Source organism: Rhincodon typus, chromosome 4 (genome assembly GCF_021869965.1).
Source record: "Rhincodon typus isolate 14 chromosome 4, sRhiTyp1.1, whole genome shotgun sequence".
Classification (NCBI taxonomy): domain Eukaryota; kingdom Metazoa; phylum Chordata; class Chondrichthyes; order Orectolobiformes; family Rhincodontidae; genus Rhincodon; species Rhincodon typus.
Window position 1 is genome coordinate 96,832,426 of NC_063335.1, and position 25,313 is coordinate 96,857,738.

Sequence of the window (25,313 nt, forward strand, 5' to 3'; positions counted from 1 at the left end):
GAACACAGCAGGCCAAGCAGCATCAGAGGAGCAGGAGATTTTTCAGATTCTCCAGCATCTGCAGTTACTACTATCTCAGCAGCAAGCATGATGTCTATTCTAAACATACTACCCCTATTCTATTATGGACCTATCAACTCTGCTTTATTTTCAGTCGGATTCAGTCAAAACGCCTCACCCTTTTGCGCATTTGTTGTGAAATTAACAAAAATGTCAATAAACATGTTGCAATTCATTGCACTGAGCTCAAAATGAAACATTAAACATTGGCTAGGGGCTTAAAAACAAAAAAAAAGCGCCAGATGTCGGGTAAATTGATTCGGAGAATACGAAGCTGACGGAGAAGTCAGTTTATTGCACGGCCGGTTTGAGGAGTTACTTTACCACTAGCTGTGGGATATAGGATGGTGTAAGTGGAGGGAGAGAAGTGACGGATTTGATTGACAGGTCCCAGGTAACTGAAGGACCTGAGCGGACGGGTGTGCTCTTGGGGATGATTGGCAGGCCGGTGAGAGGGCGGGGCCAGTGATATACAGGTTAGAAGGGGGGCGGACCTTCGGGACACAGTCCTGGGATGCTTACTGGGCGGGGCAAGAGAGAGGGGGACCGGAATGCCAAGGTGAAGGGGGCGGGGCCAGGATTTGTTGACGTGCCATGTGCTTAGGTCAGGGGATCGGGGTGATTGACAATGCAGTGTCGTGGGGCGGGGCTACAAGTTGATTGACGGACAAAGGGAAGGTTGTGAATGGACGTTGGGGGAAAGGGCGTGGTTATGAGCGACGTGACAGGGATGACATGGGGCGGGCCATGAGATGATTGACAGGCCTGGGGCTCGGGTTGGAGGGGTCTGCGCGGGCAGAGGGGGGACAGACTCTTGCCGCCACAAAAAGCCGGGCTCCAATTGGGGAGGGAGGGACTGCCCGTAGACGCTGTCCAATGGGCGGGCACAGACGGGCCTCTGATTGACGTGTGACCGACCAATGGCGCGGGAGGGGCGGTGAGATGGAGGAGAGGCTGCGGACGGTTATTTTTGATTTCTATTTCTCAGCCTGCCCCCTCCCCTCATCGTCCTTTATAATCTGCGTTGTCGCCTGAAGCGGAGGGAAGGGGGTAAAAAAAAAACGGAGAGACGAGGGCGAGAAAAGAGCAGAGCAGGAGTGAAGTGAATAGAAGTGTGTGTTTGTCTGTGTGAGAGAAAAGATAAACGACAGAGGGACACGAGGGCGGCATTGGCACCTTGGAGCCGGGATCTTTTTACTCTCCTTCGGAGTCGGGGTTTTTTAATTCCCTCGGTACTATATTTCAATTTTTGTTTTTAAAGATTAAATGTACCAGACACGCTAAATTATGCCGGCAGAGCCGGATGCGATTTATTTTGCCCTTTTATACTGAATAACTGTTTTCTTTTAAAATCATCCAAATCGCCCCTTTTGCTACACAGGATGGAGGATAACAAGTACTTACCCGAGCTGATGGCCGAGAAGGACAGTCTGGACCCTTCTTTCATCCATGCCACCAGGCTGGTGACAGCAGGTAGAAGAACAATATCTTTTATCACGTAAATAAAAGCAAACTTTCCAATTATTCTTCGTGGGGAACACCTAAATTCACAGCAGACCTCTAAATTAGAATGTAATGGGGCATATAACCGTCTTTATTTAAAAGGCTTGATTTAGAGTAACTGATTTTTTTTTCATTTTAATTTTGGCTATTTACATTTATGCGCTGTGAGGGGGTAAGAATAGTTGCCGAGTGGATAGGAATTTCCTGATTTTTATTTTTCCCCCGCTTAAATCAGTGAAGATTTTTCTGTTGCCGTTGTCTGTTAGTTTCACACACTCCTGAACATCCAGACATTTCTTCTCGCCCAAGGGGGCATGTGTCTGATTTTTAATTTTTGTTTCAGTTTTTGGCTGTTCCTCGCTAAACGTAGATTTGAAGAGTTCAGTTTTGTTGAACAGTTAACACGATTGAGACATGCGTGTAGGTTTGCGAATACAGGCAAAAAAAAAAATGCGTTTTAGAGCATTTTTTAAAAAAAAATCGTTCACTTGATCTGTTCTTGGTTTTCATTCGTGTCTGAGTATTTAATATACTCATGTTGAATCATACTTCAGCGTTAGTTTACTGGGCAGCCTGTTTGGTCCCGTGAACTTTCATGCGATAACTTTTTTTCCATTGTCTTTGAATTTCCTTTAAAAATATATGTATGTAGACACAATAAACTCAATGTAAACTGAAATGACTTGTGGGACAAGAATTCTGCATATATCGAAAAGGCCTATTTTTGCATATATAATGTATCAGTTAAATTACTTGTTTGGACTGAAGAAATGTCACCCATTAAAGCCTTTGTTCGTAAGGATGGAGCCTTGCGGATAAAACTGGATCCTTTATCATGGAAGAATAAAATTGTAAATGCTAGTTATAGCTAGATGTTAGAAGATTGTTTCAGTGTTCTTTGATTTATTTTGGTGCCTCCAAGCAGTGCTTGGAAGAGGTCTGGGAAGATGGATTAACATAAAGTATACCAGTACCAAAATGTATAGATGAGTCAAAAGCCAAGGCAAAATTGGGCTCCATTTTACTGATGGATGGGGGTAAATAACCATTCTTATTTGGTAGTCGTTATTTTAATTGCATGCAAAATTAACTTTTGATATGCCAAAGATTTAACTCATTTATCCATGTTTTGATACATTTCAAGTTTAGTGGTTTTTGATTTTGAGATGAGCAGCCATTAAACCGATGAAGATTAAAGCATGTCTAAGCTAATGTTTTATCTAATTAAAATAAGACCTCATCAATTTAAAAAATATTGTTATACCATGGATGTATTAAATTCTTTTGTATGCTGACTGACCTGTATGTAAACTTAAAGCAGTTTGCTAAAGATTTTGTAAAGGCACATGTGGTATTTAACAATCTAAAGTTTATTGTAGAAATACAGATGTCTTGTTTACAATACTTTCTTAGGGGTGGCAACTCATTGTTAACTTTCAAAGTGGTCTATATGCGCCTTTTGACTTGGTATATTTTACAGGCATGCTACCTATACTTGTCTCTTACTGTTGTGAATTTTTATAATGGGAAGCCTGCAAGTTTTAATGAAACTTCAAACCCTCTAATACCTTGGTTCAATTAAAATTGTGCCATTCAAGGCTTTTCTAAGAGAAAAGTATAAAATTTCTTGGAGTAGTTGCTTAATGTGCATTTTTATTACAATTGTTGCCAATATGTTCACATGAAGCTGCTGATGTTCTAACTGTAACTAATTCGAATGTGTAAGGCAGGTTTTGGAATGGAAGCCATAACAAGGAAATAAGTGAATGGATGTTGTTAGTATTTTTGGCTGAAAATTTAGCATGTAATGTGGGCATTCTGCCCACACACCTCCATGATAAATAGCAGTATGCTGCATGTAATGAATGGCACCCATTTATACTTGCTTTTGGAAGTACTTTACTACAGTAGTGTAGGGAGAAATCAATAGTGTGTGTCTCTGGAGATGCTACTGTTGGCTTGTTTTTCAGGTCACTTCTACTGGATTCAGGGATGCTTTCTGTTGTTTGTTTGCAATACAAATTGGTTGAATAAAACTTGAAACTACAGTATTTTGTGACTGTTTCTTTCGAATGCTGTTATGTTCTTTTGCCAATTATAAAATTGGTTTCCTGTGAGAAATTGTACGCTTCCATTTTGTGGGGCAGAAGTCACTTGACTATACATTCTTTTAAATATATCTAGACTTTTCAACTGATCTGAAGTTCACATGTGTGAATTAAATTAAGTTAATCATTTAAATATGAAAAAATAGACGAGTGGTTCAAGGAAGTTGAAGTGTTCAGATTGTACATCTGCAGCCACCAGAAACAATTTATCCGATCAACTATCTATCTGTAACACATTTTTGCAGAATTTGGTCAGAATAAGTGAAATATTCACTCGCTTATTTTGTATGAAGTGTACATACTAATTAGAAACTTTTCATTATAAAAAATATAATACTAAATTATTTGAATAACCTTTTTCAGTGCTGTTGGTTGCACTTGTAATCTTCAAATCCATGATATGCCATTTGTTGTAGGGCTTGGAAAATGGTTAAATCTGATTGTGTGCAGATTTTATATCTATTATTTATGGAGCTAACCTGAAATTGATAACCTGGTATCTTAAGTAACGGTTATCTGCTTTCATAAATAGCTTGAGATACTTTTGGGCGCACAAGTGAATGTATATAAGATGTAAATTTAGATTTTATTTTGTGAATTTGACATACCGATGTTCAAAATTTGAGAATACTGTTTTCTGTCAATATTTTATGCTCCTGATGGGTGCGTTCGGTATAATATTTGTAGGAGATAGAATTTTGTTTAAGGCAACAACTACTTCCACAATCCTTGAAATTTATTGGACAAAACAAAGAAGTTTGTTAGTAATATCAGGGCTGGAAATTGTGATTGGATTAAACAGTAGATTTGTCACAAATTAATACTATTTATTTATTTCAAATGTTAATGTTTTTTAAACTAAATTATGTTAAACATTTTGCAGAAGTGAGCTGATTAGCCAATTGTAAAGCTATAAAATTGAAGTGATTAAACCAGTAGTGGTATGACTACTTCAAATGAGTCTGTGCACATAAATTTAAAAAAAAAACACAGGAAGTCCTGGCGAAAATCTCCAGGTTTGGCAGCATTTGTGAAGTCACAAAAAAACAGTTACTGTTCAATTTAATTGGAATGGAAAGGGGCTGGAAAAGTGTTGCATGTCAGATTTTGAATCCAGCTCATTAGATGTGTTGTGACCCATACCTTGAAGAAGTTAGACTTGAACCCAGACCTTCTGAGCTGTGTGTAGGGATACTACCACTGTGTCACAAGAACCTTAGTAGTGATTGGGGTTTTATGTTGTAGGAGAAAGAGGGCTTAAGGGAGAAGAGGAGCAGCAAGTGGAACTGATAGTAAAGCTGCTGTAGAGTAAAAGACAAATTAAATGCTAATGGTAGTAGGGAAGTGATTATTGATGAGGCATAAGTGACAATGGTATATGTTAATAGTAGAACATAGGCTGGCTGTACTGAGAATAAACACCTGCTGGCAAGATGAAGTAGTGGAGGTGGTGTTGTGGGGTAAAGCAAAATTGAGGACAGTGTTCATGGCCTGAAGTTGCTCGATTGAACATTGAGATGCTATCAAGGATTTAAGCAGAAAATAAGCAAATGTTCTGGCAATTTGTATTGAACTTCATTGAACCTTTGTACTGAAATGTTGGATGAGAGTAAGACGGTGTATTGAAATGGCAAGCGACTGCAAGATCAAGATTGTCTTTGGACACAAAGCAGAAGTGTTCAGCAAAGTGGTTACCAGTTTGCATTTGGTCTTATGAACATAGAGAAGGCTACATTGTGATCAGCAAATTCCTTAGATTAGTTTGAAGGAAATAAAAGTAAATCACTGCTTCACCTGTAAGGTGTGTTTTGACTGTTTGATAGGGGGTAAATGGCAAATATGCTGGCGTTTGGTGTGGTGGTGCTGGTGCTGGTGGTGAAGAGGTGTTAGGAGTGATGGAGTGGACCAAGATGCTGCAAAAGGAAAAGTCCCTTTGAATGCTGAGGGGGACAGAGCATATGTCTTGTGGCAGCACTCCAGACGGCGACAGATAATCCTTTTGAATGTGGATATTAGTGGAGTGGCAATAAGATAATTTGTTTTAGGAAGAGTGGGAGCGTGTGAGGGTAAAGTGCAGCAAATGGTTTGGACATGACTAATGTTGCTATCAACCATGGCAGGGAGAAATCATCAGTTGAGAATAAGGAAGACATGTTGGAAGCAACCAATGGAAGGTCACATCAGAAACCCATCTAATGGAGGTGGTGAAACCGGGAGAATGGAATGGAGTGCTTTTGTCTTTTACAGGAGGCAGGTGTGAGGAAGTGTAGTCAAGAGAACTGTGGGAGTTGTTGGGTTTGTGATTGAAGTTGTTTCCATAAGGAAGGAAGAGAAGAGTCAGGGATGGAAGTAGGAAGTAGCACCCATTCAATTATTGACGTGCTGGAGAAAATTACAGGATTGACCGGCTGTGTATATGGGTAGTTCTCAATTAAGAGGTAAGGGCAGTTGAGGCTGGAAAATGAGATCCAGGTAGAGGGAGAGTATTGGAGATACAAGGTTTGTGGAATAGGGAGAGGACTTCTTTGCAAAGAGGTATGTACCTTTCTTGTTTTATTTTATAGTAATTTTTTATTTATAGTTTGTTTCTTGAGGTCTACAGGGATATTGAAGACTTCTGTTTCACCTTGGTCTTGGATTCGTTTTTGTCATTTTTGTGAAAATTTGATAATTTGCATAAGGAAGCCTTAGTTTTGAGAAAAGGTGGTTTAGCCTTTTGAAGGAAGTGACTGTCTTCCTCTTAACGGTTAGTAATTTGCCTTGTACAACTGTTTTTGGAGAATGTCAGGATTTATAAACCATTTATATTTGAAAATGACTTCTTAATTCTAAGATGTTGTAAGGTGTAAATGATAATTAATTAACATTTCTATCCGGCTGATTAGCAACACCTGAAAAAGAAGCAGTCCATAGGTCATAGAATGGTGTTTCAGGCTTTCCTGAAAACATCAGTGAGCCTCACAGGCTGCACAAACTTAAGAGCAGAGAGGTACTTCTTTTAGGCAGCAATTTTCTGCATTCCTCATGTGGGTGGTAGTTTGAGATTGAGTATACAAGAGTTAAAACAATGATGGAAAATTTGATTTTAATATTTCATTCATCCCTCATTGTGAAATTAGTTTGGGGAGTAGAAATAGATAAACAGCATTAAAAATCCTGACTCTTAATATCACTGAGGTTTGAAGACTGACAACCCATCCAGAGTCAGTTACCTTGGTCGTTGTTAACAGGTGTAAATATCTTGTGACCTTCTTCCCAGTAAAACAATATGGGCACCTTTTTAAAGCTCCAATAACCAATCCATCCAGGTACCTTGTCAGGCAGAAATCAGAACAGTGTACGTTGCAGCTTTTCATTCCAACATTTTACCTTAAGTTTGAGAGAATTCCCACAAACTTCAAATTTCATATTTTTGAAAAATAAATGCATTAGTCTTGTTTAATCAAACTAGAAAAAGAAGTGCTACAGGGCAAATTTCTAACTGTTAGGAGGAAGGCAGTCACTTCCTTCAAAAGGCTAAGCCACCTGGTAGGTATAATTACATTTGGAAATCCAAAAGGTGTTTGATAAGTTAGCGCAAATAAGGCTACTTAATAAAAACCCATGGTTTATGGGCAGTATATTAGCGCGGATAGAGATTTACTGACTAGTGGAAGACCAAGTTAGGGTGAAGAGACCACTTTCAGGATGGTAACGTGTGATTACTGTGCCACAGGAATCAGTGCTATTGCCACAACTATTTATAATGTTTTTGCTCCATGATTTTAAATAATGGAAATGAATGTACCAAATTTGCAGGTGAGACAAAAAATGTTTGGGATGTCAGGATTATAGAGTTTAGAGGGATATAGATAAGTTGAGCGAGCGGGCAAAAACTTCGAGTCTGAATATAATGTGGGAAAGTGCAGTGTTATGTACTTCAGGAAGAACAGAGGAACTGAATTATTTAAATGGAGAAAGGCTGCGCAAAGCTGCAGCCAACGGGAATTAGCGGTTCCTCAAATATGAATCGCAAAGCTAGCAGCCAAGTTCATCAGGTAAGAGAAATTCAAATAGACTGTTAGTTTTCATGTTAAATGGAATGAAGTATCAAAGTAAGGAAGATCTGTTAAAATTATACAAGGCAGTAGCCAGAATAAAGCTGGAAAATTGAATTGTTTTACTCCCCTTAGCTAAGGAAATGAAGGCAGTCCAACGAAGGTTTTTTTGGTTTATTCCAGGTATGGAGGGGTATACTTGTGAGGAGAGGTTGAGTATGTTGGGCCTGAACTCACTGGAGTTTAGAAGAATAAGAAGAGGCCTTATTGAAGCATACAAGTTTCTTAGCAGGATAGATGTGGATAGGTTGTTTCCTTTTGTGGTTAGCTGTAGGAGCAAGAGGCATAATTTAAGACAAATGAGGAATTTTTCTCTGAAGGTAGTGACTATGTGGAATTGTCTGTCATAGAGGGCTATGGAGGTTGGTCAATAAGTATATTCAGGGCTGAGACACATTTTTAATTAGTAAGGAAATTGAGGATTATCGGTCAAAGGCAGGAAGGTGGAGTTATTTATTATTCACTCAAGTGATGTAGGCATTGTCTGCTGGCCAGCATTTATTGCCCATGCCAAGTTGAAGATGATCTTATGGCATGGTGGAGCAGACTCGGTGCACTGAATTGTCTACTTATGCTCCTGTATCTTTGTACTTGGGAGAGAATATGAGAACTATTTTGGTCTGGTACCTGGAGAAAGATGTACCCAGTTAAGTGTAAGAGCGAAGTATAAGTATGGAAGGGTCGATTTTTGGCCATCGGAAATGTTACAGCTGGTGTCTTCTATGGAGGGTGAGTTGCCTAGGAAATAGTATTTAGTCATTGCTGCTTTTTGTTTGTTTTGTTATGGCGAAAACCTTTAATCTTGTGGTTCCTTTTCAGTCAATCACTCAATTTTCTTAAGTTATTGGTCTCTATGAGGATCATAGCATTTTCCAACTATACCAATCAACTTTTGTTTTTTCACTTCTGTCAGACCCATTATTGAGAGATTTAGACTTTAAGTATTTGTTTCTGTTTTATAAAACCATTTAATAATTTGGGTGGGATGGAATAGAATCCATACATTGGATTCTTGAAAAAATCCATTTTGGTAGCAATAAGAATGCTTCACATAGGAAACTCTAGGAACTGGCTAATGTAATGGAATGAGTACAGTTAAATGTGAAAATCCAGTTGAGTATCACTTGAGGGATCATCCTTTTTGGATCTTAATAACTATTCAATATATGATAATGAACACTACAGAATCTTGCAGTGAGTACTTTAATTGGGTCTGTTCCCTATTCTAGCAAGCTAGTCTACACACAGGACTATTCATTACCTTGTTCGGTGGATTATGGAATCCTAGTGATCCTCTTACTGAGCATTGGCATTAATTTGTTGTAAAACTGTGTATCCGTTAACTAGCTCAATGATGATAGCTCAAGGGATTGTCACGATCTGTCTAATAATAGTTGTAATGTAAGTTCCAATGCACTTGGTTTTATAGCTGACATGGTTGAAGAATTTCCTGTTCCCAATTCCGCCATAAAATTGGATGAAGGCTTCAATGTAACTGTAAAGGTAACCAAGCCATTATAATGTTGTCATTGGTCTAATAGCTAGAGCGAGTCTTCAAAAGAATTTTTTTTTCATTGACGGGTGATGAGTCATGAATAATGATTTGAGTTTAGCAACCACAGAGCTTTGTTGTGGAGAATCTAAACAGCTGATGCATTAGTGGTTCTTGAATAATTTTGGAAGTAATCGTGCTATTTTGGGAAGGTAGTTACCTGCTATTTAAGCATTCATTGACCAGAGCAAACAGCAAATAGAATATTTAATCACACTTCATAGTCCTCAAACACAGAACATACTTGTTGTTACTTGTCTACTAAAGAAATGCCAACTCCATTTTTATTTAAAGTTTGTTTAAAACCTTGACCACCATCTATTAAGCTTTGGGTAGATCAAAGCCTGTTGTCTACAAATTGCTTGTGATTAAAATGTAAGAAGCCATTAACTTTGGTACTGAATACTGTATGCTGGTGTGTCAGTAATTTGTGCTGCACTTTTGCTGTTACATTTTTGAAAAATTCTGAGAGCTGCAATTATTTTATAGCATGCTACATCCTGACTTTTTTGAAAGTCTATTCTCCATCTAATTGAAGAAACATTTCTGTTATATAATAGAGCCCTTGCATGTGTTTTTTCCAGTCTTGGGTGGTGGGCATCGCTGCCTAAGGCAGCGTTTAATCAGCACTGGACACAAAATTGGAAGGGGACCAATATCCTGGCGGAGAGATTTGCTTGCCTTGGGAGGCTTTAAACTAGTAAGGGGGTGGGGGGAGATGATAGTGAGAAACAAGAGAAGTGTGACGCAGGCACACTTGAGAAGAGGAGTGAGTCAAATAGTCAAGACCAGCAAGAGCAAGGCAGAAAATGAGGTAAGATTGATAAATTAAATTGCATTTATTTCAAAGTAAGAGGCCTGACCAGTAAGGCAGATGAACTTGCGGCATGCTTGGGAACATGGGACTGGGATATCATAGCTATTACAGAAATGTGGCTCAGGTAAGGGCCGGACTGACTGTTTAATGTTACAGGATATAGATGCTATAGGAAGGATAGAAAGAGGGTGCAAGAGATGAGGGAGAATGGCGTTTTTGGTTAGGAATAACATTACGGTTGTACTTGGGGAGGATACACCTGGGAGAACCTCAGTGAAGTTATTTGGTGGTACTGAGAAAGAAGAAAAGAATGATCATTTTATTGGGATTGTACTATAGACCCCTCCCATAGTCAGTGGGAAATTGAGAAGAAAATTTGTAAGGACATCTTAGATGTCTGTAATGGTATGGTATTTTAATTTTCCAATCATAGACTGGAACTACCATAGTGGGAAGGGCATGGATGGAGAGGAATTTAAGTATGTACAAGAAAATTTCCTTGTTCAGCATATGGATGAGCCTACTACTGAAGGAGCAAAACTTTGCCCCCTCTTGGGAAATAAGGCAGGGCAAGTGATTAAGGTGTCAATGGGGGACCACTTTAGGGCCAGTGACCATAATTCTATTAGTTTTAAGTTGTGGAAAAGGGTAGATATGATCTAAAAGTTAAAAGTTCTTAGTTGGGAGGGGCTATTCGCAGGTAAATGGATGGTTGGAAAGTGGGAGGCCTTCAGGAATGAGATATCAAGAATCCAGAGGCTGTATCTTCCTGTTAGTGTGAAGAGCAAGGCTGGTAGGTGCAGGGAATGCTGGATGACTAGATACATTGAGGCCCTGATCAAGATAAAGGAAGAGGTGTATGACAGGTATAGACAGCTGGGATCAAGTGAATTCCTCAGAGAACAAGGGCAGTAGAAATATACTTTGAGGGCAATCAGAAGGGCAAAAAGGGGACATGAGATAGCTTTGGCAAATAGGGTTTTTTAAAAAAAAAATCCAAACAGATTCTACAAATACATTATGGGGCCTCTACTCTGTCCCTAGTTACTCTTTTGCTTTAAAGATTAACAAGACCATCTATGTGACACTGCAGGAGCAGGATACTAAATGAGTATTTTGTGTCAGTATTTACTGTGGAGAAGGATATGGAAGCTAGAAAACTTAGGAGAAATAAACAGTAATACCTAAAGTATTCATATTACAGAGGAGGTGGTTCATAAAGGTGGATAAATCCCTGGGACCTAATCAGGTGTATTCTAGAACTTTGTGGGAAGTTAGAGAAGTGATTGCTGGGCCCCTTGCTGAAATGTTGATATCATCGATAGCCACAGGTGAGGTGCTGGAAGACTGGAGAGTGGTTAATATGGTGCCATTATTTAAGAAAGGTGGTAAGGAAAAGCTAGGGAACTGTTGACTGGTGAGCCTGATGTCAGTGGTGTCTAAGTTTATTGGAGGGGATTCTGAGGGACAGGATTTACATGTATTTGGAGGGCAACAACTGATTAGGGATAGTCAACATGGGTTTGTACATGGGAAATCGTGTCTCACAAACTTGACAGTTTTTATTTGAAGAAGTGACAAGGATTGATGAAGGCAGAGTGGTGGATGCAGTTTATATGGACTTGAGCAAGGCATTGTACAAGGTTCTGCATGGTAATCTGATTACCAAGATTAGATTACATGGAATCCTGGGAGAGCTAGTCATTTGCATACAGAACTGGTTTGAAGAGGGTTGTGGTGGAGTGTTTGTTTTATAGACTGGAGCCCTGTGACCAGCGGTGTACTGCAAGGATCGGTGCTGGGTCCACTGCTTTTTGTCATTTTTATATAAATGATTAATTTGATTGTGAATGTCAGAGAAATGATTAGTAAGTTTGCAGATGATACCTGGCAGTGAAGTAGTGGGCAGTGAAGAAGGTTATCTAAGGTTACAACAGGAGATTGATCAGGTGGGCAAGTCGACTGAGGAGTGGCAGATGGAGTTTAATTGAGATAAACATGAGGTGTTGCAATTTGGTAGGGCAAATTAGGGCAGGACTTAATGGTAGGTTCCAGGGGAGTGTGGCCGAACAAAGAGACCTGACAGTGCAGGTTCATAGTTCCTTGAAGGTGGAGTCATGGAGAGAAAGGGTAGAAGAAGGCATTTGGTATGGTCGCCTTTTATTGGTCAGTGCGTTGAGTATAGGAATAGGGATGTTGTGTTGCAGCTTTCCAGGACATTGGATAGGCCACTTTTGGAATATTGCATGCAATTCTAATCTCCAGGCTTTGGGAAGGATGTTGTCATGCTTTAAAGGGTTCAGAAAACATTTATAAGGATGTTGCTGGGGTTGGAAGGTCTGAGCCACAGGGAGAGGCTAAATAGGCTGGGGCTGTTTTCTGTGGAGCTTCGGAGGTTGAGGGGCGACCTTTATAGAGGCTTATAAAATCATGAGAGGCATGGATAGGGTAGGGAAGTCCAGAAAAGTGGGCACAGTTTTAAGGGGACAGGAGAAAGACTTAAAAGGGACCTAAGGAGCACCTTTTTCTTGCAGAGGTGTTGAATGTATGGAATGAGCTGCCAGAACCAGTGGTGGAGGCTGAAACAGTTACAACACTTAAAAGGCATCTGGATGAGTGCATGAATAGGAAGGGTTCAGAGGGATATGGGCCAAATGCTGGCAAATGGAACTAGAGTAACTTAGGATATCTGGTCAGCATTGATGATTTGGACTGAAGGGTCTGTTTCCATGCTGTATAACTCTATGACTCAGTGTTATTAGGGAGGGGTTTTGTGAAGGAATGTTGATGTGATTCCAAGTTAGGATGATCTGTGACTTGGGGAATTGCTGGTGGTGGTTTCCCTTTTGCATCTAGGTGGTAGAGGCCATAAATATGGAAGGTACTGCCTAAGGAACCCTGGTGTGTTACTGTGGTGCACACTGCTAGGTTGGATTGGTGGTGGAGTGAATGTTGAAGGTATTAGATGGAGTGCTAATCAAGAGGGCTGCTTTGTCTTGGATGGTATCGAGTTACTTGAGCTGCACTCGGGCAAGTGGAAAGTACGCTTTCACACTCCTAACTTCTGCCTTGTAGATGGTGAGCGGGGCTTTGAGGAGTCAGAGGACGTTTTACACCGAATTCCCAACTTCTGACCTGCTGCTGTAGCGTGGGTATTTCTGTGGCTAGTTCAGTTTCTGGTCACTGGTAGCCCCAGAATGTTCACAGTGGGGGGAATTCAGTGATTGTGCCATTGAATTTCAAGGGATAATGAATAGATTAATTCTGTGGAAATGGTTTTTTGCATGGCATTTGTAGCACTACTGTGACTTGCATCCTATCCACCCAAGCCTGGATGTTGACCATGTATGAACTGAGGATTCACTGATGCTGACCACTGTGTGCAATCATCAGTGAGTGGCCCACAGTGACCTTTAGATGAAGCAGCTGAAGATGATTTGCCTAGGATACTACCCTGAGGAACTCTTGCTGAAATGTTTTCGAGCTGAAATGATTTGACTTCCAAAAGGTCACAACCATCTTCCTTTTGTGCTAGGTATCCCATGGAGAGTTTTCCCCAGTCCTAATCTTTTGCTAAGGCTCCTTGATGCCACACTTGGACAAATGAGGTCTTGATGTGCTCTTGTTTCCCCTCTGGGGTTCAGCTCATCATTTTTTTTGTTCATTTTGAATTAAAGGTGTAGTGAGGTCAAGAGTTGAGTGGCTCTGATGGAGCTCAAATAGAATATCAAACTGCAGGTTATTAAGTGCTGTTTGGTAGCACAGTTGAAGACTCCTTCTATCACTTCACTACTGAGAGTAGAATGATGGTGTGGTAATTGGTTTGGTTGGATTATTCCTGATTTTTATGTACGAGACATACCTAGGTAATTTTCCATATTTTATAACTGTACCAGAACAGCTTGGCTAGGAATGCACTTGTTCTGGAATACACCTTTTCAGTACTAATGCCAGAATGTTGTCCAGCCCATAGTCTATCAAGGCCCAGTACTTCCAGCCATTTTATGATTATCACATGAAGTGAATTAAATTATTTGGAATCTAGCAACTAAGCTGCAGGAGACCCCAGAAGGGGATTGATGGATCATCCACTCTGCCTTGCTGCTGAAAATTCTTGCAAATGCTTCAGCATGGTTTTTAGCAGTGAACTGATGAGGCCCCCACCTCACTGGTATATATTTGGATTGTCCCTCTTCGAACTGTTTAGTTGTTCACCACCACTTCAGTGGATGTTGTAGGGGTGCAGAGCTTGGATCTGATCTGTTTGTTGTGCAATCACTTAGCCCTATCTATTGTATGCCACTTCTGCTGTTTGGCAGCTTCACACATGTTGACATCTCTCTCTAGGCTTGCCAAGTGTTGCTCCGGCATGTCCTTTTGCACACTTATTTGAATATGAGAACTGGACTGGACCCTTGCTTTGATGTTGATGGTAGAGTGAGTGATATACAAGTATACATTGTGCTTCAATACAGTTCTGCTGCCACTAATGGCCACTTGAATTACTGAACCTGGTTATCTTTTCAGTGCAGTTGTAGATAGACATTCATAATTCTGAAACCTGACTTTGGAAACTGTTTGTTTGGATCTGTAATTTGGAATAAAAGGATTAATAACAAACAACAAGGTAATTATGTTTCAAAAGCACGCTTGTGTTGAAATTGACTTCAGGAATGAAAACATGTTGTTCGGCTTTTGAATAGTTTGCTTTTAAGTTGCGCTTCTGGGGTCAATGAATTGTGATATTGCAGCTATGAAGTTCATTCGGAACAGACCCTTGAAATTGCCTTTTGACAGTTTTTTACAATAAATTTGTTTATGCATAAAATTGTATTTTGATTTTATCATAATGTCAGAAATGTTGGATGCTTTGCTGTCCTCTTCCCCTTTTTTTTTGTGTGAATGTTCAGTCAGTTTCCATTGTGCATTACATTTTTAGTGTAGAAAATTTTATGCCTTTTTGAAGTCTTTCCTAAATTCAACTTTTAGTTCAATATTATGAAACTTCTTTTGGTATACTTCATAAATGCATCTACTTCACTCATTGTTATATAAGGATATTTCTTTGAGCCAAAAATAATCCCTTTAAGTACAACGTAACTTTTAACATCATTTGAACATACAAGATAAACTACTCTTGGCTTGTTTAATAATTGTCGTTACTTTTTTAAAAATCAATGCCACAGCCGTATAATGATCAATAAAATGTACTATGTCGAGTTGGCTTTGTTTAGAAAGACTGATAATTGGTTCTTTTTCTTGCTGGTTAGCACACACTAGAGTAGAGAGCATTCTTGTTACCATATCATACAAGAAAACAGCACAACTGTTTAGGCGATAACTTTTTTTAAAGCTTCAATTTTTGTGTGGGAGAGCTTTCTCGGTCCCTTTTTTTAATTAAGAATTCTGCTAATGCAAATCTATGACCCTAGTATTACCCAATGTTGCCTGACTTTGCCCCGTCTTGACTCATCTGCTTAAATCCTCAGTCATGCGTTAGCTACCTCTTCAACTAAACTAATCCAGTGCACTAGTGGCAGGTCTCCTGCATCTGACCATCCATAAATTTATAAGCAACTGAATTTTGGGTGACCATGTCTTAACTTGCTGTAAATCAAGTTGCACTACCATTCTTATGGTTGCTAGTTTATGTTGGTGCCTGGTTAAGCAATATCTTGACTTCAAAAATCTCATTCTTAATTTCAAATCCCTCTATGGCTTTGCCTCTCCCATCTCTATTTTCTACTGTATCCCCACCTCTTGTATTTGTCTGCATTCCTCTAATTCTGGCCATTCTTGTCCACTCCTAATGATAATTGTTGCATCTTTTTGATCGCCATGGAATTAGTTGCATAAGCCCCCAGTCTTCCTCTTTACCTTGCTCTCCTTTTTTAAAGCCAGCATCTTTTGACCAAGTTTTTAGCCTTCTGACCTAATATCTCCTTGCATGTTTTTGATGTCGTGCTTTGTTTTATAATGCTGCTGTGAAGCGTCTTAGGATTTTAATTTCATGTTAAATTGTTAATAAGTTATTGCTGTTATTCAGTCCCCTCCAAGAATCTGGCAGATGCATGACAGATGTATCAAGTTATGAAATACCCGCAGTGTCTTTTATGATTATTCAGCAATGCGCAAGTATGGTTTTTAATTGTCAAATAAAAGCAAAATATTACAAAAGCTGAATTTTCTCTAGTATTTTGTTCTTATTTGTCATGCTTTATGATGATTGGCATTCCGTTTTTGTAAATGATCATCAGTTTGAGTTACATGATCTTTTTCACTTTTGAACCCAATTCCTGCATTGTGTTCACGGTAAAACTTTAATTTTGCTCCAAAAGAAGACTTTAACCACATAATTAACATGAATGAAAATAGAGCTTTCAAGGTTATTTGCCTCCGCTATTGGAACATTTTGTGTACAATAACTCTTGGGTTATTTCTTGCTGCAGCCAACTCTGTTTTGTGCCTGTTGGTCCGGGACTTACATTTTTTGTCAGTGTCAGTACTAGGACATACAGCATTTGCTGTTATGTTTATATCATTTAAATGCAGAAAACTTATAAATCAAAAATGGTCAATTGATCTATTGTTTAAGTCGTTGGAGGCGATGGCCTAGTGGTATTATCGCTCGACTGTAAATTGAGAGACCCAGATAATGTTCTGGGGACCTGGGTTCGAATCCCACCATGGCAGATGGTGGCATTTGAATTCAATAAAATATCTGGAGTTAGGAATTTAATGATGTCCGTGAATCCATTGTCGATTGTCGGAAAAACCCATCTGGTTCACTAACGTCCTTTAGGGAAGGAAACTGCCATCTTTACCTGGTCTGGCCTACATTGACTCCAGACCCGCAGCAATGTGGGTGACTCTTAACTGACCTCTGGGCAATTAGATTTTGGGCAATAAATGCTGGCCTAGCCAGCGACGCGCTCATCCTGTAAATGAATAAAGAAAAAAAATGTGATTGTGGTCTCTGTAATTGATAGTTATGTATGGTTTTCAGAGTTGTAACAGGAATAATCCTGCGCATTGTATGTTGGCAGTGGTTATTATAGTATTATATTCAATATATATTCAGTATACATTTGATTATTTTATTCCACGAAGACTTGGCTTTTTATATGAACTTTTCCATTTCAATTATAATGGTCTCTGTGCTTGAAACTTTCATTCTATACGAGTTGTGTCTAGGAATTAGGTTGAGAATTTAGAAGCACATTTTTCGCAGGATATCTTGCTAGTTGAGAGTAGAAATTTATTTTAGCTAGAATTTCAGAGCACAGAGTAAAAAGCCTAAATCACTGCAGTGCTGTTGGCACGCCAGGTTGAAAATTATTTTTCTGTACTTGATCTTGATGCTCCATATTAGCTACTTGATAGACTTCAGCATCTTTTATGGTTGCCTTTATACAGCTATTATGAGTAAATATATTTAGATTTCCTGGAAATTTTACTTTCTTTATGCAAACCTCAATCCGACCTAATAACAGCAGGGAGTCTAAATGAATGCGCTTAATCTTGGCAGAGATTGAAAAGTATAGCAGTCAGGTCCGTGTGGTAACTTGTTTCAGGACTGAGTTATATCCAGCAGAAATGACTAGCTTTATTGCTGACATTGCTGTAAAGAGGTATTTTATTGTTAAATCTTGTGTACCACAACCCCGGTGGGAATACTGTGCTGAAGCCTTATAATTCTATGAATCAGAAGTGTGAAATGTGACCAGTTTAATTTCTCAGATTGCCAATGCCTATCTGTGACCACTATTTAACATAAAAGAAACTCCTACTATGTTTATCAGTGAACCAAGAAAACAAACAGCTTGTTATTAACAACTTCTAACATGTATCAAAACCGGTTATCAGTTACGAATATGCACACTTAAAGGAGATGTAGTTTAAGTCCAAACACAGATACACATAAGGTGTACAAACAGACTTTTGGGGACTGTCAAGGGCAGAAAATATATTGGCATATCAAGTCTATGGATCAGTGTCCAAGCCAGAAGGGGTGAAATGAGATGAATCTTCTCCCCATTGTTTGCTTTAGTTTTTGGCAAAGATATTACATTGTCGACTGCGCTAATCCTCAATTTGGTAGTCAGTTTGTGGACCTAGGTCTTGGCTTGAATTAGAAGCTTTCATTGCTTTTTCCAAAGAATTTGTATTATTCTTTTCAATTGGAAAGTGGGGAAAAAGATCTAAAACAAAAACAGATATTGCTGGAGAAACTCAGGTCACTGGATGTTGCCAGATCAGCTTTCTTCAGAACTGGGCCGTTAAGACAAAGCACTAACTTTGTTTTCTTGCCACAGATTCTGCCAGGCCAGCTCGGTTTCTCGAGCAAATTCTGATTTTTGTATCATATTTCCCGCATCAGCAGTTCCTTGTTTTAGTTTAGAGATAAAGATATGATTTGCTTTCAGCCTTTTTGGAGGTCTGTTTTCTGTTCTGCATTAATATTATATTTAATTCTGGATGTTTATACATCATCATCTGTGGGTAAGGTATTAGCTCCCTGACACTTTCAAGGTGTATCGGGTGGATTTGTTTGGCGAGAAAATTGACATGAGCTTCAGCATTTTCTTAATGGCCAGACTTTTTTACGCTAATAGCGCATGTTTTCTCTATTTGTTTTTAGTATACGTGTTATTTCTGAATTCTGAAACCACTCCTGTAAGAATGTTTGGCGTTTTTATGGTTACCAGAGTATGCTGAGAATAATAATAAATGTTACTAAGGGAAGTGTACACAACGGACTCACTTTTTGGGATATTTAGGATTTAATTTACTTTGGAGCTCCTTTCTTGCAGTTAGCCTGGAAAAAGACATGTTTTGCTGAACATTTGCCATTCAGTAAAAGACTGCATGAGTTTTCCTGTTGTATGTACTTCAGCTGTCCATTTTTAAGTTTTAGGCCTTCCAAATCGGTACTGCTACACAGTTGTTTAGCACAAACATGGTTACTTTATTGCTAATAGAAAATGTTTTAACACAAATCAGTAAATATATTTTGTGTTGAATTATTTAAGAACATAGAACAGTGCAGCACAGGAACAGGCCCTTCGGCTCCCTGTATCTGTGTCAACCCATGACGTTATTTAAAACTAGTCCCATCTGCTTGCATGTGGTCTTGTATTCCTCTTCCTCTATTCCCTGCTTTTTTAAAATTTTCTTAAACTTTGTTATCTACTGCTACCACCACTCCTGGCAGTGCGTTCTAGGCACCTGCTAGCCTGTGTTTAAGAAAAAAAAACTTTCCTTTTTAAATTAATTTCCTTTTTAAATATTCCCTGTTTCACCTTTAAACCTATATCCCCTGGGACAAAAAGTCTGACTATTCACCTTCTCCATTTCTCTCATTTTTTAAAATTTAATCCCATCAGGTGGTCCCTCAACCTACAGTGGTCTAGTGAAATGGTCTATCCACTGTATCCTTATAGCTAATATACTCCAATCCAGGCAATATCCTGGTAAACTGCATTCTGTCCACCGTGTCCACATCCTTCTTATAGTGCAGTGACCAGAACTGCACACAGTACTGAATGTGATCTGAACAAATCTTATACAGTTGCAACTTGCCAACTTGTACACTCAAGTGTCCCAACTGAAGGCATGCATGCGGCATGCCACCTTTACCACTTTATCCACTTGTTTTCCCAATTACAGGGAGCTATGGACTAGCACCCCAAGATCACTCTATATATCAGTGCTCCTAAGGGTCTGGCCATTTGCAGTATACTTCTTGCATTTGACCTCCCAAAATATACCACCTCAAACTAGTCTGGATTAAAATTCATCTGCCGTTTCTTTTGTTTATTCAGTCACGGGATGAGGGCATCCTTTCCGTAGTTACCCTTTCCTTTATATTCCTGAAGGGCCTTGTCTGATTTGATTTGTTTCCTCAACCTTGCATGTGCTTTTTTAATTTTAACTAAACTTATTCCCCATCCCTAATTGTCTAGAAGGCATTTGAGAGTCAACCACATTGCTGTGGGTCTAGAATCACATGTAGACCAGACCAGGTAAGGATGGCAGCTTCCTTTCCCAAAGGACATTGGTGAATCAGGTGGGATTTTTCCAACAATCAACAATGGACTTTATTAGATTCTTAATTCCAGATATTTATTGAATTCAAATTCCACCATCTGCTTAGTGGGATGCGAACCTGAACGTTATCTGGGTCCATGGATTAACAGTCTAGAGATAATACCACTAGGCCTTTGCCTCCCCACATCTGCCTCTGCCTAACTTTCCTGCTGATCTATATCCTGCTGTATCCTTTTGATATCCTTCATCACTATCCACAACTCCACCAATTTTCATGTCTTCTGCAGACTTACTAATCAGACCACCGATTATCTTCACAAACAACAGAGGTCCCGGCACTGATCCTTGCAGAACAGCAGTGCTCACAGACTTACAGTCAGAAAAACCACTTCTCCATAACTACCCTCTGTCTTCTATGGCCAAGCCAGTTTTGTATCCAACTTGCCAACTCATGATGCGATTTGATCTTCTGGACTAGCCTACCATGAGGGACCTTGTCAAATGCTTCAGTAAAGTCCAAGTAGACAGCATCCACTACCTTATCCTTATCAATCACCTTTGTCATTTCCTCAGAAAACTCAATCAGGTTCGTGAGTCAAGACCTTCCCTGTATGAAGTCATGCTGACTATCTCAAATAAATCCATTCTTCTCCAAATGCACATAAGTCCTGTCACTAAGAATCTTCTTTAGTAATTTCCCTATCACTGACTGTAAGGCTCCCTGGCCTCCAATTTCCTGGATTATCCTTGTTCCTTTGTTCATGAAGCGCAACAACATTGGCTATTCTCTAGTCTTCTGGGACCACACCTGTGATTAAAGGGGATAGAAAAATCTGTCAAGGCCCCAGTGATCTCCTTCCTTGCCTACTTAAGTATCCTGGATTAGATCCCATTAGGCTCTGGGGTCTTATCTACCTTAATATTGTTCAAGCGACCCAACACGACCATTTTAATATCGACATGACTTAGACTAGCAACAGACCCCTCTCTAAACTTACCATCATCTATGTACTTGGTCAATACTGATGCAAAGTACTCTGATGACCTAAGCCACCTTCTCTGGTTCCACACGTTCCCTCCTTCTGTCCTTGACCGAACCTGTCCTTTCCGTCGTGACCCTTTCCTTTTATACTCCTCCAAGGGCCTTGTCTGATTTGATTTGTTTCCTCAGCCTTACATATGCTTTTTTAATTTTAACTAACTTTATAACATCTTTCATCAGCCAGGGTTCCTGAATCTTGCCATCCTTCTGTTTCATCCTGACAGGAACATGCTGACCTTGAACTCTTGTCAGCTGGCTTTTAACTAACTCCAGTGTGGATTTACCTTCAATCTCTGCCCCCAATCCATTTTTTTTCCAACTCTTGCCTAATTAGCCTTTCCCCAGTTTTGCACTTTGACCTGAGGACCAGTCTTATCCTTTTCCATAACTATTTTAAAACTTAGGGAATTATGACCACTCTTCCCAAAATGGTCCCCCACTGAAACTTTGATCACCTGTCCAGGCTCTTTCCCTAGTTGGCTAATTTACATTTTGCTTCAAGAATCCCTTCTGGATGTACCTAACAGATTTTGTCTGACTATTTAACAAATAATTGTTCAGTATGGCATCTTGCAGTCTTTCTAACTAGTTTGGGGTTATGCCATAAATTTATCAACATGGCATAACCTTGACATTGTATTAAATTTTGTTTAATAATACATGGTTGCTGAGAACTTTAGACATATCTTGATGTGCAAGTTAATCTCTTTGTACTCTTCACCTAAACCTCACTTGGGTATTCTTGCTGTTTCCAGAGCTGTGCTTTGTTCTGCAGAGGAGAAATCAGTTAACTCACTCACGATTAGACGGTGAGATCTTGGGAGCTCAGTGAAGTCTCCAACAAATAACCAAGGCATGGTGTACATTTCTGTGTATTGTGGCTGTGCATGTATGAGATCAAATGCCCAATAACTCTCACTCTTGGCAAAAATGCAGTAAGCTCAATCAGCTGCATCTGGCTACTTGTTTGGAAAGCATTTCGCAATGACCCTGAATTATAACTACTTTGAGTTGATAAATGGAGATCACCACATAAATTCTTTAACATTTTAATCAGTGAGATTTTTGTGAAGTCTTGTTTACTTTCTTTGGAAAAGAGTTGGTAGTTTGTGGCTACTTCCTCAAGTTGCTCTCATTAATTGCCTTTTGTGCCAGTTTCCCCAAATTGGGCGACATGGGTTTAGCACAACTCTCTATCTTGGCAATCAAACCTCAGAACCATGCCTCAGAAATGAGATTCAGCAGTATCAATGGCAGATTTGCTACCACATTGAATCATTCCAGTGATTTAACGGTTGACAATTCAAAACTTCCTGCACTACAATATTCCTGTCATATGTAATATACATGATTGTCAGCCTGATTAGGGCCCAGAAATGACATTTCAAAATTTCTATTGTTTTCAAATAGGTGCTCAATAAGCAGCTGGTTGACTGTGATTCAAAATTAATACTGTTGAATAGTGCTATGATTAATAGAATTGAGAGCTTATCATAACAGTAGTGGGAAAATGAATGTCAAGTCACAGGATCACCAAACGCATTGCAGTTAAGTGCTATGGCACATCTATTCCCATGCCACAGTGAGAGGTGGGGGAATGGAGTTACATCATAAAACTTCTGTGTGTCCGAAGATTAGTGAGAAAGCGAATAGATTTGAGAGAAGTGTTGCACACTATACTTTAAGGTATTGCTGTTTTCCTGATTTAGTGTACTGTTGTAACATTGTAACATGGAGATTCAATTTTCATAGTAGGAACAACTGGTATCTGTAGCACACGTCATGCAAAGAAGCATCCAAAGCAGTAGATTAGTTATATAAATTTCAAAACCTCGACTTCTATTGTTCTGTGCTGGAGCTGGAGATATCAGGACTAACGGCTTGATCGGAAGAATCAGTCTTGAGAAGATTTTTGGAGGAGAAACAAAAAGGTTTTAAGAAGCATCTTTAAAGGAGGAAGCAAGGAGGCACAACTACTCTGAACATGACTTAATTAAAATTAGTAATGAATCCAGGAACTCTAAAGTGCAAATGTCATCTTCAATATTGCTAAAAGGAGGTGAGAATTTGAAGCTTTTTATCTGGCATTCATCAGGATTAAGATGCAAAAAACAGATATGCAAAAAATGGATAATAGTTTACATTGAGAAGAGGGTGCTGGTGCACGGTTGGTACGGAGATACAGTAAGAATAGTTAACTTTCAATCTTGGCCTGTAGAAAAGACAGGTGGACTCTGGTTAGGACGTTGCCATGAGACTGCAGCCAAGATTGGCAGTGTCCATGAAACATTGTTTCTTTTTCCATGGGAAAGGTGTAAGTGAGAAGTTTTTTTTGCCTACACAAGTGTGTAGTTTCTAGCACACAGATAATTTACACTAAACCTGACGCTCTTAAGTTGGTTTTTGCTGCTTTTTTTTAAGCACAGTCTGGGTTATCTAATAAATTATTTCCAGTGGTAGAATCCTGTCTAATGAGATACTGTTCTGCAGGTGCTGAATTTGTGATTTGTGCACGAGAACTCTCAAATTCCTCTATGCTGCGGCTTTCTACAGTCTTTTTCAATTTAAAGGATCAACTTCTCTATTCTTCCTCATATTTCCCCATATTATATTCCATCTGCCAAGTTTTTGCTCACTTGTTTAACCGGCCTATATATTTATGTAGGCTGTCATTGTCTTCACTTGCCTTCCTATCTGCTTTTATGTCATTTTCAAACCTGGCCATAGTACATAACTTTTCTCATACAAGTAGTTTTTTTTTATTTATAGGATAATGTCCACCTAGACATAACTTATTTAAAACTAAACAGGAGTATTCAAGATTGTCCTTTAACTTGCCATTATTTATCACATCATTTATCACCAAAGAAATCTTCCTGCACTATTGGTGGCATGGAGGATCACTGAACTGCAAATGACCAAAGTATGATGAAATGAAGGAGAGGCTTAAGACATGATCGTAATAGGCTTTTGAAATGGGGATCGTTATAGGGAGAATGGAAGAGGGATGACCTTGCAGTACTAAGTAAGGTGTTGGGAAAAGCAAGCAATGAGAGGAATTTGGAGCTGGAATGTAAGCTTGGTGACGAAAGCTCAATCAACATGAAACAAAACAGTGAAAAAGATTGGAAACCAATGAAAATTCTGTTGGCATGCAAGGCCTTAGGGTATTTGAATTTCCCGAACAGAATGGAAGAAAAAATATTTGTTCATTTGTTGATGTAGAATGTCATTTTTACCTACTGTTGGTTGCAGTGATGGAGCTCCTGAAGCTATTTTTCTTGGGCCAAATGGCCGACTGTTGTTCCAATTTCATATGTTCCCAATCCTAGTAGAAAAAGTCATGTGCTTATAGACTTCCCTGAAGAGCGCGTTGAACATCTTGGAGAAGTGACAAGACAAATATTCAGCAGGTTTCCTAGTCATGTTATTATGTGTCAAATCTACACAATTAGTAGCATACTTTAAATACTTGTTGACACAGATTCCTATGGTGTCTTGAAGCATAATGTAGTCCAAAACACAAGCTGTATGCATGTTTGCATCACTTTTAGACTTTACATTCGTAGGTTTCCTTATGCTGAAGGTAATTTGCACTGAACCTGTATAGGAACTAAACATTACATTGTGTAGCAGAAAGTCTTTAATCCAATCCATGTTTGTATCGTATTTCACTGATGTCTGCCCTCTAGTTCTGCGCAACCTATTTTAGTTTTCATTGAATGTCTCCATTTGATTTTTATAAATTTAATTGGTGCTACCAGTAAAAGGTAATTAACACTTCTCTGTTATTACTTTATTTTATTCTAGTCTTATTACTCCTGCATTCTTGATGAACAAATCACTAGAGTTGGTTAAAGCCGGAGAACAGTTTTTTGTCTTGCTAAGTTTCCTCCGGTTCTATTTGCGGAATACTGATGAACCTTTCAAGATAGTTGGAAGATGAACAAATCCAGTCAATGTAGTAGAAATTAATCCGATTATCCTCTGAACTGACTGACCCTTCCAGTTTTGAGGAAGGGTCACTGGGCTTGAAATGTTAATTCTGGTTTCTCTCCACAGATGCGGCTAGACTTGCTGAGCT

General features: G+C 39.1%; 1 protein-coding gene across 5 annotated transcripts in view; it reads left to right on the plus strand.

Moving 5' to 3' along the window:
* Nucleotides 1-995: 995 nt before the first annotated feature.
* Nucleotides 996-25,313, plus strand: part of LOC109911429 (KH domain-containing, RNA-binding, signal transduction-associated protein 3-like) — a 157,574-nt gene continuing 133,256 nt past the window's right edge. For all 5 annotated transcript variants that reach the window (XR_007262029.1, XR_007262031.1, XR_007262028.1 and 2 more), the window contains exons 1-2: nucleotides 996-1,292; nucleotides 1,442-1,533. Coding sequence is in view for 1 of the 5 variants with exons in the window: in XM_048596401.1 (XP_048452358.1) it covers nucleotides 1,443-1,533 (91 nt within the window). In the remaining 4 variants the exon portion in view is untranslated. The remainder of the gene's footprint in view (nucleotides 1,293-1,441; nucleotides 1,534-25,313) is intronic.